The sequence below is a fragment of the Filicampus tigris genome, chromosome 9, assembly GCF_054856515.1.
Source record: "Filicampus tigris isolate MCC_2025a chromosome 9, RoL_Ftig_1.0, whole genome shotgun sequence".
NCBI lineage: Eukaryota > Metazoa > Chordata > Actinopteri > Syngnathiformes > Syngnathidae > Filicampus > Filicampus tigris.
Window position 1 is genome coordinate 9995309 of NC_141225.1, and position 18114 is coordinate 10013422.

The 18114-nt window shown below is 39.7% G+C and overlaps 2 protein-coding genes across 4 annotated transcripts; one reads left to right on the plus strand and one right to left on the minus strand.

Annotated features, from left to right (window-relative positions):
• The first annotated feature begins 2767 nt into the window (after positions 1–2767).
• Positions 2768–8837, plus strand: LOC147141864 (cytokine-inducible SH2-containing protein-like). Of its 3 annotated transcripts, none has more exons than XM_086041221.1 (4): positions 2768–2857; positions 4339–4408; positions 5848–6014; positions 8056–8837. In XM_086041221.1, the coding sequence occupies exons 2-4, from the start codon at positions 4389–4391 to the stop codon at positions 8556–8558; spliced, it is 690 nt and encodes a 229-aa protein (XP_085897347.1). In that variant the 5' UTR covers positions 2768–2857; positions 4339–4388; the 3' UTR covers positions 8559–8837. The 3 variants fall into 3 exon arrangements, with proteins under 3 accessions (XP_085897347.1, XP_085897348.1, XP_085897346.1); XM_086041222.1 differs by lacking the exon at positions 2768–2857 and adding an exon at positions 3820–3844; XM_086041220.1 differs by lacking the exon at positions 2768–2857 and adding an exon at positions 3864–3882.
• A 2081-nt stretch (positions 8838–10918) lies between these two features.
• hemk1 (HemK methyltransferase family member 1) lies at positions 10919–18069 on the minus strand. The gene is made up of 11 exons (XM_086041219.1): positions 17883–18069; positions 16981–17154; positions 16819–16910; positions 16646–16739; positions 15314–15430; positions 14195–14259; positions 14044–14093; positions 13792–13897; positions 11665–11760; positions 11382–11492; positions 10919–11190 (listed from the first exon to the last, which is right to left on the minus strand). The coding sequence occupies exons 1-11, from the start codon at positions 17943–17945 to the stop codon at positions 11130–11132; spliced, it is 1029 nt and encodes a 342-aa protein (XP_085897345.1). The 5' UTR covers positions 17946–18069; the 3' UTR covers positions 10919–11129.
• Between the last annotated feature and the right edge of the window lie 45 nt (positions 18070–18114).

Below are 18114 nucleotides of genomic sequence, written 5' to 3' on the forward strand. Positions count from 1 at the left end.
TACTTTAGATTCAAACGGCAGAAAGTGATTAAAAAAAAACAACCTGTTTCCAAATGTCTACATTTGTGAGAGAAACATTTTATAATTTTAAATATGCACAAAATCTCTTGCGTTACGTTTTGCTTTGGGGAAGTCATAAAACTCCTCTGATCAGCACAAGTGAGTTTATTGTTGCATACCGCACACAAACAGACATTCATGAAAGCATTCATTGTAAACGTGTCAGCCCCTCACCGCCACCCCTACCTACCAAACATCCGCCCAAAGCACCGTTTTCCCTCGAAGATACTTGGTCAGCACCCAGTCCACTGTGTAAATCATTGTCCCGCTTCCCTCTTAGATCTTCCAGTCGGATATTGTTTTTGTTCCTAGAATCTGCTCTTGTGTTTAATTCTGAACATGGAAAAAATGACAGCTCATATCGTGAAGCCAACTGGGAGCAGATTCAATAACACGATCTCCTCAAGTGCTCGGAAAATCCTTCCAGAAAAATGCCTCAAGGGAAGGAGAATTCCTCGGATTAGGACATCTCACTTACATGCATGTTAAAGATCGGGCTAACCGCATTTATGAGGTCAGCTTGACCTGCACTTCTAAAACTTCTTAAACTACAGTTGACATACTTGACGCTAACTCGGAGTAATTTACGTAACGACATCAATGCTTTGGGGACTTTTTTTATTCTTGTATTCTTACACTAGAAAACATATTTGCTTAACTGCATCCGGATAGGCAAAAGTCCACAGGCCTTCTGAGAACAGAGCTCGCTTCAGGATTTCTAGGAAAGGGTTCCCATGTATCAGCGCACGGCGCTGCAAATGATTAAGACTCTTAAATAGTTGCATGTGTTGGGGCGAGGCCAATCCGCCACATGAGAGTGAGCGGGAATATTTGGAAAAGTTGTGTTACAAGGAGGTTCTTTTCAAGGAAGGCCTTTCAAAAAAAGTGCAGGTGTTTTGTTGTTTTTAAATTAAATTAAAAAGAAGTCAATAGGCTTTGGGCTTATTGTTTTAAACTGTTCAGACATTTTCCAAATCAAAAATACTCGACGTTAACCTCTGATTTGTTGGATGATTATCATTTTTGCAAATTAATGATTAAAATTGCCATCATAAAACCTTACAATGATTCAACCTTTTACTATTCTCAACTGACAAAGAATAAAAAAATGTAGCCACCCTAAAACAATAAAAACATTTTTAAAAAACCCCGTCTTAACTTCAATACTTTACTGATCAACCTCCGACTCATTTTAATTTGGCTTTTTTTTTCTTCGCATGGTTATAAAGATAACTGTTTTAGTGTCGAACCGTTGCCATCATAAATCATCACGGCCTATGTTTTAGCATTTTAACAAACAAAACATTTTTTTGCATAACAGTAGTTTCAGAGTCAGACCGCCGCCATCATAAAATCTTTAAACGGTCCAGCAGACTCGCACATGATCTCTCAATAATGTTGCGCGCGTCTGTGTTTATGTTCCAGCGGAGATTACAACTTATTAGTTGTCGGCTCTTTCGCCACAATAGTCCCTTGTTTTAAGGATATATTATGCATTTTTTTTCCCCAGGATTTAAAACACTTAGCTGTTTACTGCAAATTCAACCTCCACTTTGTTAGCCTAATAGCATAATTGCCCAAGTCGTTTTTCAACATTCTTGGAAAACAAGAAAAAAACACAACAAATTCAACAAGCAAGAGTCCAGCTGTCTCGACTCAACGATTACGACCATGACCTCGACGACTGAGAATCTACACAGACATAAAGAGAAATGACAATCCTCCGCGCACACGTTGATGCTTTTGTGTAACGCAAACCGATTTGGATTGGAAAATCGGTTTTGATTCAACCAAACCAAATCAAATCATTATATCTTCAAGCATTCCGTCCTTGAATTGTAGACATGACAAAAACTACAGACATATCATTGTTGGAAAAATCTAATTGTAACACAGAATCAAATCGTTCCACTTGAAAATGTACCGCTCTTGAATCGTATCGTACACTATGCATCGAGACACGCATTTATGGACAATTATGAGTCTTTAATAAACCTATGCAAGTTTTAGGAACGTGGGAGGAAACCCGGGGAGAACATACAATTTGCAAACAGGAAGGTCGGACCAGAGATTCCAAACCTGGACACCGTGCTGACCTGTTAAGTCACAATTTGGCGGAATTCAGATGAGCTTGCTCGGAAACAGTTTTGAAAATGGTTTAATTAATTCACTCCACAGACCCAAACTAGTAGTATACATGCGATTAAAAAGTCCATTTGTAAATAGGTCACCTTTAAAGCATAATGTCACTTCACATGACATTTAGTAGTTGAAACATTAGCAGAGACACTATTTTGCCAATGTAGCGTATGAACATCAATATTTCTTTTTTTTGTTTTTTTGTTTTTATACACAAGAGCAGCTCAACAAAACATAAGTGGGTTAAGGGGCAAGGTTAGTCAGTTCACGCTCAACCTCATGTGGCCTCACGGTGCAGCAGAGAACTGCGGACTGACGCGTTCCAAAACAAGTCGCCATGTGCCTTTTAACCTATTGCATTCCCTCCTTGTCGCTCATAATAGCGACACAAATGACATTGCGTCAAATAGGCTGCCAGTGTTCTTCCACTGAGGGAAATGAACACCAAGCTGCAGAATGTGTGTGTGCGTGTGACACAGACGCAGCAACCCAGGCAATGGCCCAGGACCCCAAACTGGGCTGAAGGGGGTCCCCGAGGGACGGCTGACATTGGTCCACATCAATGACAAAACAATGAGGGATTTACTTCTCATTTGAAAGCTTTTGATTTCCTCCATAGCAAACAATTTATTCACACTCATTAGATTTCTCTTTGAAGGTAGGTTGTTTTAATGTGGCACAGTTGCTAACTTGTCATTCTTTCAGCTCGTGTGGATGCCGTTCAGCGAGATGTTTGGCTACACTGTATATCATACACTGTATATTATATCAGGACAGTGATGATTTTGATTGATATTGACTGCTGGCTATCGGCTTTGTAAGCAAAAATGTTTCCGCGTGTCTGTTTGTTTCTCATTCTGTGCCTTTTTCCTTAATGAGCGAAAGCCTGAAGTCTTCACGACACAAGCTACAGTGTCCTGTGGTTGAAGAACAGACACAGACTGCTGCTTGAAGCCAGCTTCATTAAAAAAATAATAATAATAAGTCAACATTTCTGATCATGTGCTCGTATTGGGACAACTAACTATGGCACTGCAACGACAATGTGTTGGGAAACCTCCCCGTAGGGCCCCTTGCTAGTTGCTGCTCTCTGGTGGCTACAGGGCTCAGAGAAACAGAGAAACATATTAGTCCATACCAACCATTTAAATACGAACCATGGAGACTGCAAATTTGCACAAGCCAAGGCATGCAAACAACAGTTAAAAAAATAATAATACAAAAAAAAAAAAAAAGCACAAACACTGTTCTGTGGACTTAAGCAATTCTTACATCTTGCTTTCCCTTACTTTTTTTTTTTTTCTATCAATCTGAAAATATCGCCTCCATGGTCCATTTTACCTGGGCCCCCAGGGGGTCTAGAAACGCCCCTGCCGGGCACGACTAGTATCTTTAATGTCGAGGCGGTGAATTCCCAGAATGAAGCCCGCTACGGGGGCGGCCTGGCGGGGCGGAGTCAAAGCGCAGGCAAGCTTATTCCTGGAAAGCGTGTAGAGAGAAGCCAACGCTCGATTCCCGGGAGCGCGCGCCGCTTCAGCGAACGCAGCAGCCGACAGGCGTACAGAGAGAACAAGAGGAGGGGCGCGGACACAGACACGCTCACACACATATGCGCGCACAGCGCAACAAAAATCACCCAAGCAAAGTAAAGTGGGATTATTCGCCACAAATCGTCGTATTTAGGTCTGTACGCTTGGTTTAAAAAGGAGTGCAATGAGAGCGTGTCGGGGATCTCGTGCGCGCGTGCACAGCGGCCGGGGTCGGTGACGTCAGAGCTGCCGGTGCCGAGAGGCGTTCTCAGAATAGACTTCTAGGAAACAGTCAATTTAAAAAAAAAAAAAAAAAAAAGCCAAGCCTTTTCGCTGCGTCCCCGTCGCACATTCGAAGCTCTCGATTCTGGCGACAACACACTCCACATAACGAGGCCGATAAACCGGACTCTTGTCTTTTAAAAGGCACGACCCAAATAAATGTCGTATATTTTGACGACCAGTAGGGCAACGCGCGTTTAGCGAAACTGGTTGATAACCACCGCTTCTGTGTGTGTTTTTTATTTTTTTTATTTATTAATGCTTTTCATACAAGTTGTTTTTCCCCATTAGCTTAGCTTTGTCTTTTTTTTTTTTTTTTTTAACAAAGAGCGGGGAGGGGTTTGCGACTGGAATTAAAGTGCGGCTTGAAGAAGTATTATGATTCTCTGTGTGCCAGGGTGAGTACATCATCTCTTTGTTTGTATTTAAGTCAACAACAAAAGACCTCCGTTCGAATCCAAGATGTAACCACTTTACTATCAAATAACTTTAATTCACACTGTAAATAATATAGTGAAATAATATCGCTATTCATTCATATATATGTGAATGTCTGTGCGCTGTATGTATAATAAAATAAGATAAGAAGCCTAATTGTATATATTATAGATTAGCAATTTTCAATTTAAAACAATGTATGGCTAAAGTGATAATCATTGGAAACGCAGAAAGTTAATTCTGAATTAAGGCCTTCATAAATGTATTTAGTTATAAATACTGTACAAAACAGAAAAAAATATGAAAAAAATTTGGTTGCACGCGTTCTTCCCTTGTGGAGATGAACAAATAGTCTCAGTGTTAGTTTTAAAATTGTCCCTCGAGGCGGTACTCTATTAAAAGTGATATTGTTCTTTCTTGGCATCCTTGTCATACTATTTTATATTTGCATTATGACTGTCATGCGTGTAATGATAATTTAACAAACAACCCCACTGGCCCCAAATAAGGCGTAACTCCAGCATAAAGTAAACATGAAGCAAACGGTTATTATTTGTTTACGATTTTAAAAAAAAATCTAAAACACGACTTAGACTTTTGGCGGGGAAACAAGTCTTGTATGTGTTTATACCATTTAAATTGTGTCTATTGTGTCGTGTAAAAATAATTCAGAATAAAAGAGGAGATACTGCAATTTACGTCACACAGGGCACTGGCTTGTCGGCGTAAACTGTTTGCCGTGGTTGTAAATCGCTTTTGAACCGATACCTCAGTTTAATCCACATTTTAGGAAGTTTTGGGCTGTTTAAATAAAATCTAAAATCTTAAAATCAGATTGTTCTGAAACTCAGTGAACATTTGTTGTGTTTGTAAATAGCATTTCAACAGATATCACTGCTTGTTGACCTTTTTGGGCCATGCTAAAAATATAATTACACTTTACTTGACTCATGTTTTTGTTTGTTTTTGTTAATAGCATTTCAATTGATATTATCACTGATTAATCCAAACTATTATAAAGTTTTGGGCGGGTTAAAGCCTTTAATCAAGGTATTATGTTGACTCCTGAGTGTAAATGCTGCTGTGAACATATCTTGTGTTTGTTAGAAGCAGTCAACCCTTATTACAGTAAAGTATAGGCTCGCTGAGTAACACATTAAATTGGTTCCAGGTTAGCTCTGATGCAAACATTTGTTAACTGCTATTATTACAGTATTAGCCTCATTATGACAAAGTTAAACACATTATGTTAACTCCTGGGAGTGCCCCATTTGTTGTGTGTGTCAGTCGCATTTACACTGATGTCATTAGAGTAGATGCTTTCAAAACCTAAACAATACATGAAGTCTCTTTGTTTTTTGACCACTTAAACCTAATTAAGCCGTCATGTCATTTTCAGTCCCCGAGGTCTTTTGCCCACTGCTCAAACGACTGAGGCCCCCCACAGGGGCATGCGGGCAGGGACGGTCGCGCCTACGCCTTGCCCTCAGAGCAGCCCGCCACTATGGGATCCCACCAAGGATCTGCGGGCCATTGCGAGCAACTTCTGCTACCTAGAAACATCAGGTGCGGTATGAGCATACACGGCAGACTCTACAAGTTGTTCTCAGTAAACTAAAATAAAGTAAAGCTACTCATTTTAAGATACCAGAGAGACATGTAATAGAGAGTGGTGTCTGCAGAGCAATACTGTTACCTATTGTTGTTGTACTGCTGAATTATTTGTTGACAGTACTGGAGCCATACACAGTGTACAGGGGATATAGAAAGTCTACACACCCCTCAGATGTTTTTATGATATATATATATAAAAAAAGAAAGACAAAAGATAAGAGTTTCAATGTGTCTGGTTGATTGTGAACACAGCCGCACCCCCAGTCAAGAGGGTGTGCACTTTGCAACCATATCTCAGATTTCAAAAGTTAATAAAAAATAAAAAAAAGCATTCAATTGAGTTGCACAGGTTATAGACCACATTAATGATTTATCTTGGGCTTATTTTTATGACAAAAACTAGGCATTTGATCAAGGGCGTGTAGACTTTTTATATTCACTCGACTGTATGTGTAAGTGAACGCAGCATTTACAGGGGGTCCTTGGTTTACGACGGTCTCAATATACAGTACGACATTTTGGGGTTATGAACGGTGCGCAATGAGCTAGTTTGTACAGGGGATATACGTTGCCATGCAGTGCAAGAGGGCACGCTCAGTTATGACCGTATTCACTGTTTTTCATTTGATTGTTTTATATTCATGGCCTACAGGTATTTTTAATAGTGATTATTACTGCAATCATGAGGCTCCAATTTATGTACAAACCAGGGTTATGCAGCACAAATTGAACTCTGTTGGAAACTAAGAAGCCCCAAATGTGCGTTACATAATTGTTATTTAATGATCTGCATTGTTCTTGCAATACTGAGCAGCAAAAGAATCATTTTTTCCTCTTTGCCGTCTCCGGTGTCGTTTGTGATGGCTGCACAAAAAACAATGACAAAGAAAAACGTATTTGTGGACTTAGGTTAGGGGTGTCATATCTGTTTTCATGGCGGGCCACAGTGAAACTAAAGTTACCCTCAGTTATACAGTAACTGTCAAAACATAAATGTATAAACTTGTCACAATTGCCCGTGCTTTTGTTTATGGACAAATCTGACCATCAGCCAGATTTCCGGATAACATTCCACCCGTTTTTAGCCATCTCAAGGGCAGCCATTTTGTCACTTCTGTTGACTCAAAATGACATCGCAGTTGCTCAGGTAACGACCAATCACAGCTCACCTGTTTTATGAAGCTGAGCCATGATTGGCTGTTTTTTGGAGCCCTGAGCCACTGTGATTTCATTTTCAGTCGACAGCAAGTGGCAAAATGGCCGCCCCTGAGATCGACAAAAGCGGGTGGATTTTACTGCTTAATTTATATTCCACAAATTTAATATGAATCAGAATGTCATGTTTCGACGAGTTGGCTTGCATAAAGCATATTCTTGTGAAGAAAAGCTTTGGGTTGACTTCCTATTTAAGTACAGGGCGACGACATATTTTTACGTCGCTGCTCAAAATAGTTCAGTGTTAATTGTTTGTAACCTAAAAATGTCACATTCACAGTCTATATTTGTATGAAAAACACTTTTAGGCTTAAAATACAATCATTATAGAACAGCAGTCAGTAAAGTGGTAACTTGAGTGTGCCTTACTATGCCATATTCCTACGCCACTGCTCAAACTAGTTCGTTGCACTCCATATTTAAACCTTGAATATTGTATGAAAAATACATCACAAATATAAAAAAAATAAAAATAGAAAGTGCAGCAGTCTTGTTCTGTTGTGTAACAATGTATTCCTCCGCTGGCCACTGTTCATAACCTCGAAATTGTCGTGACTGTCTAAAGCAAGGCCCCTTTGTATTTTAACTATTGCAAAAAAAAAAAATCACATCAGTTCGAGATCTTGGGTTTGACCATCGTTTTTTACTAGTCTCCCATGAAAATAATTGTAACTTTTGAGGCATATTTGTCAATACTTTTTGTGTTGAGTACTTTGAGTCAACTGAATTCTTTTGAGATGTGCTTGCGATGTGTTAACATGGCGCCATGTGTGTGTAGGGTGGTACTGGGGAGCTATAAGTGCGGCCCAGGCGCACGGTGCACTTCAAGAGGCCTCTGAAGGGGCTTTTCTGGTACGAGACAGCAGCCATCCTCTGTACATGCTCACCCTCTCGGTCAAGACGGCCCGCGGTCCCACCAGCATACGCATCCAGTACAGCTGCACTCGCTTCTTGCTGGACTGCAGCTCGCCGGCCCGGCCCAGCCTGTCGTCCTTCCCCAGTGTGCCCAGCCTGGTCCAGCACTACATGGGACCAGAGAGGAGAGCGGAAGACGAGGAGGGGGGCACGGCGGCCAAGGAGGCCACTTCCAAAGTGACAATCCAAGAGGCGTCGGCGTCGGTGGTGCTAAAATTAAAGCAGCCCGTGTACAAGCCGCAGAGTCTGCCCTCCCTACAGCACCTCACCCGGCTCGTCATCAACAGGCATTCGGAGCGCCACGACCAGCTACCACTCCCCAGGCCTCTGCTGCGTTTCTTACAGGAATACCCCTTCAAGGTATGAGGCTTATCTCGACTGCAAAGGAGGGCTAACACAAACAGGTCCTTTTGCCGCCGTCCCCCTCCCCACCCCTCCATGGAAATGACATTTGCTGCTTCAGAACTTTGGACACAGGGTCATTATTTTTTTAAACCTGGATAAATTGAGTTCATATCAGCGTGCACGAGTGTGCGTGTGTATGTATCACATTTGGACAGGATTGCATGAGATGTACATACACTGATTCCATTTACACACCTTTGTTGTTTTATTTTTCTCAGTAAAAACCCTTTTTCTACCTTTTACATGTGTAATGTGTCGTTTTTCTACTGTTATATTGTTCCACCACTTCAGTCTTAAGAAAATAGAAATTCTAAAAGTTTAAGTTACCGGTAGTTCAAAAAAAAAAAAAAAAAGTTTTCTACCGTTTCTCAAGTACATACATATACAGTGTATATGGCTTTGGAAAAAAAAAAGTGACCACTGCACTGCACATCAAAATCATGGATGGACTTTAGGGCCAATGATGCTTGCTATTGTCTTCACAATCATATTCAGAATCTAAAAATGTGGTAATAGTATCACTCGTGCTATGCGGGTTCCCTATTGTGGTACGCAGAAAAATCACTACCTAAGTACAGTTAAGTTGTATTCAACTTTTTAGTAAAAACATTTGTGTACAATTTTTTAAGAACAGTTTGTTTTCATACATTCCCCTCCAGGTATGATTTGTATCAATTTCTTATGTAATACATTTACATGAAATCATTAGTCAAGTACGTTTTTTCTTCCGATATTTAAGTAATGTCCAAACTGTGCAAAATGTTACACCACTTACAATAATATCAAATATTTACTTTTTACAAATAAAACGCATGCCTTGTTTTTCATGAACACCTAGGCCTAATACGCTACTGCATTCAATTTTAGTCATGATGGTGGTACTTCAAAAGTGAAGTATTTTATAAAAAATACTCATATACATTTGCAGAAAATGACAAACACTACAGTTTCTTTACATATTAGTGAAACCTGCTTGACATAAACCGATAATGTTGCAGGAGTTTCAGAATTTTTTCCAGAGCTGTATACATGTGTCATTTGTGGGTTAAATGTTTTGTGGCTATTTGCAACATTATCCATAGGGATTTTATTTGTTTTTAGAATTGCATATTATATACACTACTGTTAAAAAGTTGTGGGAAAAAGCACTAGTCTATGTATCGATAGTGTATATAGAGTCACAGTTCTGCTCACAAGTTGACATTCCCTGTCAGAATTTGTGAAATACTGGCAATTGTTCGGAAAATATGTCTGACGACTGACCGGGGACCATCTCATTGTTTACTTTATTGCTGTTGTTTAATGATTGTGCTATTCTGAAATGCATTAGTTTAATTTGAATCTTAAAATAAAATAAGTGTGTTTTTCCTCATCACTGTACAAATTCTGCCAGCATACGTCAATGTATGAGCACAACTATATTTACACTACCGTTCAAAACCTTGGGGTAATTTGGAAATATCCTGATTACCTTCTTTTTTGGAAGAGAATGACCTCCCCCCAATAAAGACACCATTAAATAAATCAGAAATAAAGTGCAGACATTGTTAATGTGTTAAAAATGCTTTTCTTTCAAAAATAAGGACATTTCTATGTGATCCCCTAACTTTTTAACAGTGGTATATATATATATATATATATATATATATATTTATGAAGTGGTGTGTTTTCACATGAAACGGTCTGGTTGACCCCACGCAACTTTAGATCGGTTGTGTATGTACAATAGCGGGTTCCTTAGTCAGTCCTATATTAAAGATTTACTCTACAGGATAAAAAGTAAATATTGTACTTTATATATTCACACACGGTGACGAGGGCTGTTATGGCACTCATTACTTCTCCCGAGGAGGTGGTCCTTTGTTTGTGCTAAGATGGATTACACTAAAACTCCTCAAGTGATTTCCACGAAATGTTGTTAAATTTCAAGCCTTTGCCGTTTGAATGTCAGCGACGTTTTCAGTCATACGCGGATGATGTTGACAGCTTTGGTGTTGCTCCAAACGAGGATCGTTTTGGCCTTGGCAGCGTACGGGAAATATTTCAGCCTTTTCATCGGCTCAGGAATAAAAAGGAACCGTGCGGCCTTTGAGCTTGGAGTATGCGCGAGATTGCACGAGGCAGTAAAGGCCACATTGTGCGTGCGCGCCTGCATCTGAGTCAGCGAGTGGACGGGCAAAGGGGAGGACCGTTCATCAGGCGATTCACAGAACTACAAAATGCTTCCAGGGAGGAGGGTACGATTCTGAGAGAGAGGCTTCTAAGAAAAGCCTTGGTAATTACCTTCAGCTTTGAGCTGCTTTTGTGCCATCGCACACACATTTTTCTGTGTTACCGCGGCTCGGGACGCACGCAGATTAAAAAGCGCAGCACCGGGTCGATTTATATGATTTCTGCTGCAAATAATATCTGAGAATTTTGAGCGATTAAGCTGCTGCGTGTTTGGCGGCTCAGGAGTGGAGGGGGAGGGGAGCTGGGCAGCAGGGGCTATGACGACCTGGCCTAAAGCCAACATAATAGGATCTCGCTTTCTCAACCCAGGTGCAGCTTGTGGTCGTCTGACTTGTCTTTCCGAAGGATGCAAAATCTAGGCCTGGGAAACACAAACAAATCAGTGTCAGCCTTTCCGAATTTGGACATCGGATGTGAAGGCAGTCCCGAGCATTACACGCATTTCGTGTCTAATTTTGAAATGAAGTTAAGATCCGCGTCCGTGCAGTGGGAATCTAATAGATAGTCATGGGCCCACTCTATCAAATTTAGCATTGCGCTCAATGGACGGACCTGCTGGTGATGTCGTGATGAGTCTCTGCCAAACGCAGCCACTCCACGCTGACCTCCACCCAGTGCTGAATGAGCCGGGGGTGTCTGGGGTCCACCTCCAAGTAAACGCAGCTGTTGTTTATGCGGCAAAAGAGCACGGGATTGAGTTAAATGCAATTACAATCGCACAAGATTATCACAAGCAACTTTTGGGCGGAGAACACTAACACATGTCTTATTAAATAGGCTTAGGCGCAACAAGGCACATGGGTTGTTAGGGGGGAAAAATGCGTCTGGGCATTACCCATCATCTGACAGAATCTGTGGAGCCAGGGTTAAAATCTTGTGGATGACATCCAAGCCATCTTTTCCCCCATCCAAGGCGGCGTGGTCCTCAAACCTGCCGACATATATAAATTCCCCTAAATTAACATTTCTGTCAATGGACAGCTAATGTTTTTTGCTTCTTTTTTTTTTTTTGAAATAATGTTGTTCTCAGCACTGAGCAAATGTCCTGGGCCCACTAGAGTAGCAAAGGGGTGGAAAATTCAGGTAAATTCATGGAAGGTTTCCAGTAAATTCCTATGGCAAGTTTAAATGGGGAATTTTGGAAAGGCAACATATTCAAGCCCTTTGCTTTGTTGTAAGCGGGCATGCATGCCAAACAATACAATTGAAAAGCATGAATTTTAACACGTTTATTTGTCGCTGTTGCGACTTTTGGTTTATCCTAGTTATTGGGGTACTGGCTGGTAATCGAACCGAACCCGCGCCATCTTTTTTCTTTTTTCAAAATATTTTGTTGAACAATCAACTAATGAATTGAAGAACAAAACCATGTTGAGTACTGTATTATATTCTCATTCACCTGAACAAACCCATTCAAAAATAGGCAAAAATGCACCCTGATCATGTTCATGAGTCCTCACAATAATTATCAAGCGTGATTTAACGAGGTAGGAAACATAACTGTGTTTACATAAAATCCGGTTGTTTTAGTCCTCATTATGAATCAATGTAACTTTCAATTCTGTTAATTTCTGGTTGTTTATTACCACTTATTTCCATACATTCCCATTCATGGAAAGTTTCTAATTTTAAATATTCCTGGAATTTTGCAACTCTCGCCCCCACGAGCTTTGTTTTTATTATGTAACTTTTTAAAATAACATTCATTTTGACATCATCCTGTAAAGTAGAACACTTGCTTTCAGCAAAAACAACAAAGCCAGTTCCAACAACACAATGTAAAGATGTGGAGCATGACAAGCAAGAAAATTGTTTCAATTTGGATAAAAGGTGGATTTTTTTTATTTTTCAACCATTTCGGTTACTATGGCATCAACGGAACTTCTCCACCTTCTTGACTCTTAACAGCATCTCCTGTCTGTTCAAAAAGAATCCACCATAAACCAGGAAGCAGTATGCTAATTAATTAATATTGGCCGGACCGGCAAAAAAGGGTCAAGTGCCAAGCTCTGCATAAACATTATGACTTTTCTAAAATAGCAAATTAGATAGTGGACTAAGATTTTTGCACAGAACTGTCTTGTACATAATTACATGACTTTCATTTAAATGTCCTAAATCCTAAAAGCTCAATATAAAACCAAGTAGTTCTGCCTTACAAAGCTAATAACACCAACATTTTTATCTTTTGGCATTAGGTGAATGTTTGAGGAAATACGGAATCATTTAATTTAATAAACATTGTTTGCAGGAAAACACTTATACTCCAATCCCTTCAATATGAAAATATTCAATAAACAGACAATCCCCAAAAAGCCAGGCAAAACATTTTAGCTAAAACTCAAGTTAATAGTGCTGAACTGTTGCAATAGCTCAAGAAATGGTTTGGAAGATGCTAACACTTAACTACCCAGCTTGAAGCTAAATCGTCTTAAGGCGTAGATGAGCATAGCGCTGGCATCAGGCCAAAACCTCCAAAATGGTCACTTTTCAGGGGATCCAAAAATGGCAAGTTTGTTCAACCATTAGCATTGCGTTGTGAAAGAGAGCAAGCCTTTCAACACTTTAGATTAGTCAATAATATGTAAAAATATTACACCAACTCGTGTGGACTGACCAATAGAAAAGATTTTTGAAAAAATGTGAAATTCACCAAAATGTGACTGATGAGGTTTTGGCCCAATACCAGCGATAGTAGGTGGTATTCCATTCCTTGTTTGTTATTTCATAACATTGCATCATTGCATCGGATCTCGTTAATACAAATAATGAATGTACAGATGCATCGGAGTTGACTGTTTTGTGGTGCTAAACATTCAAAAATCAGCAAAAAGCTCTACTAAGGAAGTTTCGCTTCCCATTACAATTATAAACTGTCCACACATCACCAAAATACTTCCTGTTTCTCAAAGGTTTTTACACAATATTATCAATTTCCTTTTTTCCGCTCTTGGTTTGTTACCTCAAAATTTCCGGTTCCAGAGAAGGCAAATCTTCTGAGAAGAGATAGGGAGGGTTGCTGACCAACACGGAGACATTGCTGCACAGCTTCAACACGGTCTCTGCATCTGGCACAGCATCAAATCAACAATGCATTTATCATTATTATTAATTAAATAATAATAACCTATAAATAATAATAATAAATGCAAAGGTGTTCAAAACAAATGTGTTTTTTGTACAATAATAAGAGTCTTAATCAGAATTCAGTTACCTTTTGTGACATCTGCTTGATAAACCTTTAATCTGTCTTCAAGTCCTAACCTGTCAAAACAAATACTGTACTTGAAACGAGCAAACTGGATGTTAAAAAACTCACATGCACACACACACACACAGATTTTAATGGCACGAGTTAAAGTTACCTTGATGCATTTTCTCTCGTCAACTCCACAGCCTCCACACTTTGGTCCAGTGCAATGGCTCTAAGCTACAGTGGAAAACACTATTATTGTTTATTACATACAAAAAACTGTTTGTAATATTTTGGTGATTTGTTTCATATCATTATAAATATCTGTTTGCTTATTTAAAAAAAAAAGTCATTTAGCTCCATCAGGGGGCAAAGTAGATACATATTAGCACTATGAATGGCCATAATACATATTATTCTGGTTAATAGGTCTCTGGCATGCAATCAGGACTTCATAATAGTTAGAAATTATGGCATCCCATTGGACAAAATAAATAAATAAAACAAGCGATTGATTATTTTTTCATTGTCAAAAAAATTTGAAATTAGAAACAGCTCGCAACACACACAATACTAATGGTGGGCCACAGAGAGCAATTTACATTGCTTGCTTACAAATAGTGTCTCTGGAGTGCCTGAGCAAGCCATTCTTATTCATTTATTTATTTTTGCCAGATTGTGCTGCAACAGTACGGCAGCTCATTTACATAATATCACCCTCACACAGATATTCTCAGCCCATGACTTGGAAGTTAGGCTGGTTGAAATCTGCAGTTTTCAAGTAACAGCCAAATTCTGACAGAAACACTAATCATGTTTTGACATGGTAGCAGACATTAGCAGAGATTAGCACATAGCATTATCAACGTTAGCTTCTGATAGGCGGTATATACTCAGGTTTTCAGCTAAGTTGTGGGCGTGGAGCTGTACGGTATTGTATTTGTGTTCGGTGATCCACTACACTAAACGACAAAAGTGTAATACGGCTTGGTGATGAAGTGCTGCCTCCACGTGTGAGAAAACACAAAATATGCTTCAAACTCCAAGCTGCTTGAGAACAAGCAGCTGCTCGCCTAGTCACACCGCCCTAGCTCCACCTGCAGTCATCATGGTACTGAAAGCATTATTTTATAATGGTCCTTCCGTAGAGAGGGGCGGGGTAAGCAGTGACACAGAACCATCCCCTAAACACAGGCTAAGTTCAGTGAGGCCACAATATAAACAGTTATCATGGATGACAATCCAACTAGTGTCTCCCCAATAAATGAATGCCTCACGGTGAAACGCTGACCTGAGGTAGATTCTTTAGCAGGCTGAGAGAAATGGCACCAGAGCCGCATCCCACCTCCAAACAAGTAAGCGAGCCGGTCTTCCTCTGCAGATCAGTCAGGACCAATTCTACCAACTCCTGCCGCAACACACACAACACAGCACTTGTGATCTTGTATTGTACTGTAATTGTACTTTAAGCAACTATAATGTAATGAAAGTCGAGTCAAAGTCGATTATGCGATGATATTCTTTACATATTTCAAAAATACTGGCAGAGAAACAAATAAAAACAACTGATTGTAAATACAACTCACCATTATGCCGAATATAGATGTAATTTGTGGGAGCCTTGCGCATGCTTTTTGCTTCAATGAGCCGATCTCGTCTTGTGTTGCAAAGCATAGCGTAGCGTGGTGTAAGATGCCACAACATACAATAAGCCAGGCTCCAAAAAATTAAGCATTTCTCTGTTTGTGTTCCACTTGTGCTTTTATTGTATTTGAGGACAGCAACCAGAATCATATTTGGTAAAAAAAAAAAAAAAAAAAACTTCTTCACACTTGTAGCATAGTACGTAGTGTGCAGCATTGTATATAGTACATAGCATGCTGTATTGCAAAAGTGTTGCGACTCCACGCATTATTGGACTAGGGCCCAAACGATATGGATTTTTTGAGGACGATGCCAATAACAATATGTGGCAGAAAAAAAACTATGGGCAACTAATTGGCCGGTGAATTTAGAAACATTTTTCCCCGCAATGCATTTCAATGGGTGTTAATGGGTGCTAGTGAGGTAAACTACTATTTTCATCCACAACCACTTTATTTTCAGACTTTTAGACCCGCGTATATCTCCAAAGACAGTTTTGTCGAGAGTAGTAGTCAATTAATTGGTTCAACCTCTACTGTACTGTACTGTGGGTATTTCTATTCTGCACAACATAAAAACTACGAGGTCAATTTATTGGAGGACTGGTTAAATGAACCAGTGGTGGGTAAAAGTGCCATTCATGTGCAGTTTGGACATGGGAGAGATGGAGTCTCCACAAGTCTCCAATAACACTGCAAAAAGTCATTGCTCAATGCTTTTTGGAAAATAGTCGCTACCGGCGCATAAAAAGTTGCTGAATATGGATATAAAGATTACAGTTGAGTCTGGAATGAATACATTCACTTTAAATGATATGGTAAAATTAATTTGAAATTATAACCACAGAATCAAGTCAACCAGTGTCACAGAACAAATGGAGGTTCTTTTGAGTTTATCTATTTGCTAAATGCATTGCAGTATTGCCACATCACTCTTAAAGAAGACATGCACTACAGTATTCTCAAGAATTTTCTCAAACCTCGGTTTCAGGTCGTGGGATGAACACTGGAGGCCTCATCTTCAGCGTCACATCTCTGAAGTCCCATTCCTCGATCACATACTGCACAGGCATCCTGCAACATTCACACACATCACTGTAACTCCCTTTTGAATGGATAGAAAAGACATCTAATGACTGTATAGACTTTAGACCTGGAGAGGCGTTTTTTGCAGAGCTTCCATATTTGCTGTGTTTGTTCTTTGGTGAGAAATGCAGACAACTTCTCCTGAGCAACACCTTCTATCTGACAGTTACAGACGGACAACTGAGTCACGAATCAGCGAATAGATCATAGAGCCCATTCCTTGACTCACAGTTTTAGCCCCGAGCACATGGGCGATGATGTACTGGCTGGAGAGGTCAGGTTCAGTCACGCCATTCAACTCAAAGTGTTTCCTCCAAATATCTGCTGCTTGTCGTGCATTTATCCTGCCTGAGGGCGAGGCGTGGGAACTGCATGGACGCACCGCAAAGGAGGCCCAAAATTCCTTAAAACATTAGATTTAAAAATATTTAAAAGTTGAACAAGTTTACAAACATTATTCAAAAATGCATCAGCATGACAATTACATAGTCTTTTACACACGTGGTGCAAAATTGTCCTGATGAATATGTGATATTTGAATGTCTATTGACACCTGATGAATATGTGTTATTTTAATGTATATTGACACGAACTGTTAAAAACCTCACAAATGACTTGTCGCAAAGTATTAGTAAGATTAGATACAATTTATACAGAACTCATAAGGAAGGATAGAAGAGATGGCTGATGGCCGAAGAAAAACAAAAATGTATACATAAAAAGGAAGGATAGAAGGAAAGAAAAAAAGAAAGGATGGAAAGGAGAAAGACCTCAGCAATGAAGGGTCGGCTCACTGCCACTTTTATAGTCTTCACCAGGTCAACACACACCCAACCCAAAACCCAGTCTTGAAACCCAAAGGCTGGCTTTGAAACTATTATTTGAAACCCTAACTACAAACCTTAATCTTGGCTAGAAACCTTTTTTTGAAACTTTACTTTGAAACTACACCTTCCATGAAGAAACGCAATTTTTGGAGCCTTAATTCAGAATTGATACTTCTATAACTTACAAGTTTATTGATTAGAACATTTACGAAATCAAACTGTTTGATAAACGCTTCAAATGTGTATAGTATGGCCCACCCTATATTTCCAAATGTCTTTTTTTTTCTCGAAATGACCCACTTACCTTCAACCCCCCACTTATGCCAACTAAACAAATATATCCTCTGCTCACAGTCTTTCTCCACATGTTTCATTCCACGTTGAGTCTTGTTGGGTTAAATTAAACACATGTTATTATATTAACAATTTTTTTTAGCCGTCAAATATTATGGGTTGGCACCGAGGGTTGTTGTAGCTGTACAGGCGCAGTAGCAAACCTCTTGACGATCTTAAGTGACGTCGCTCGCGTGTATGCG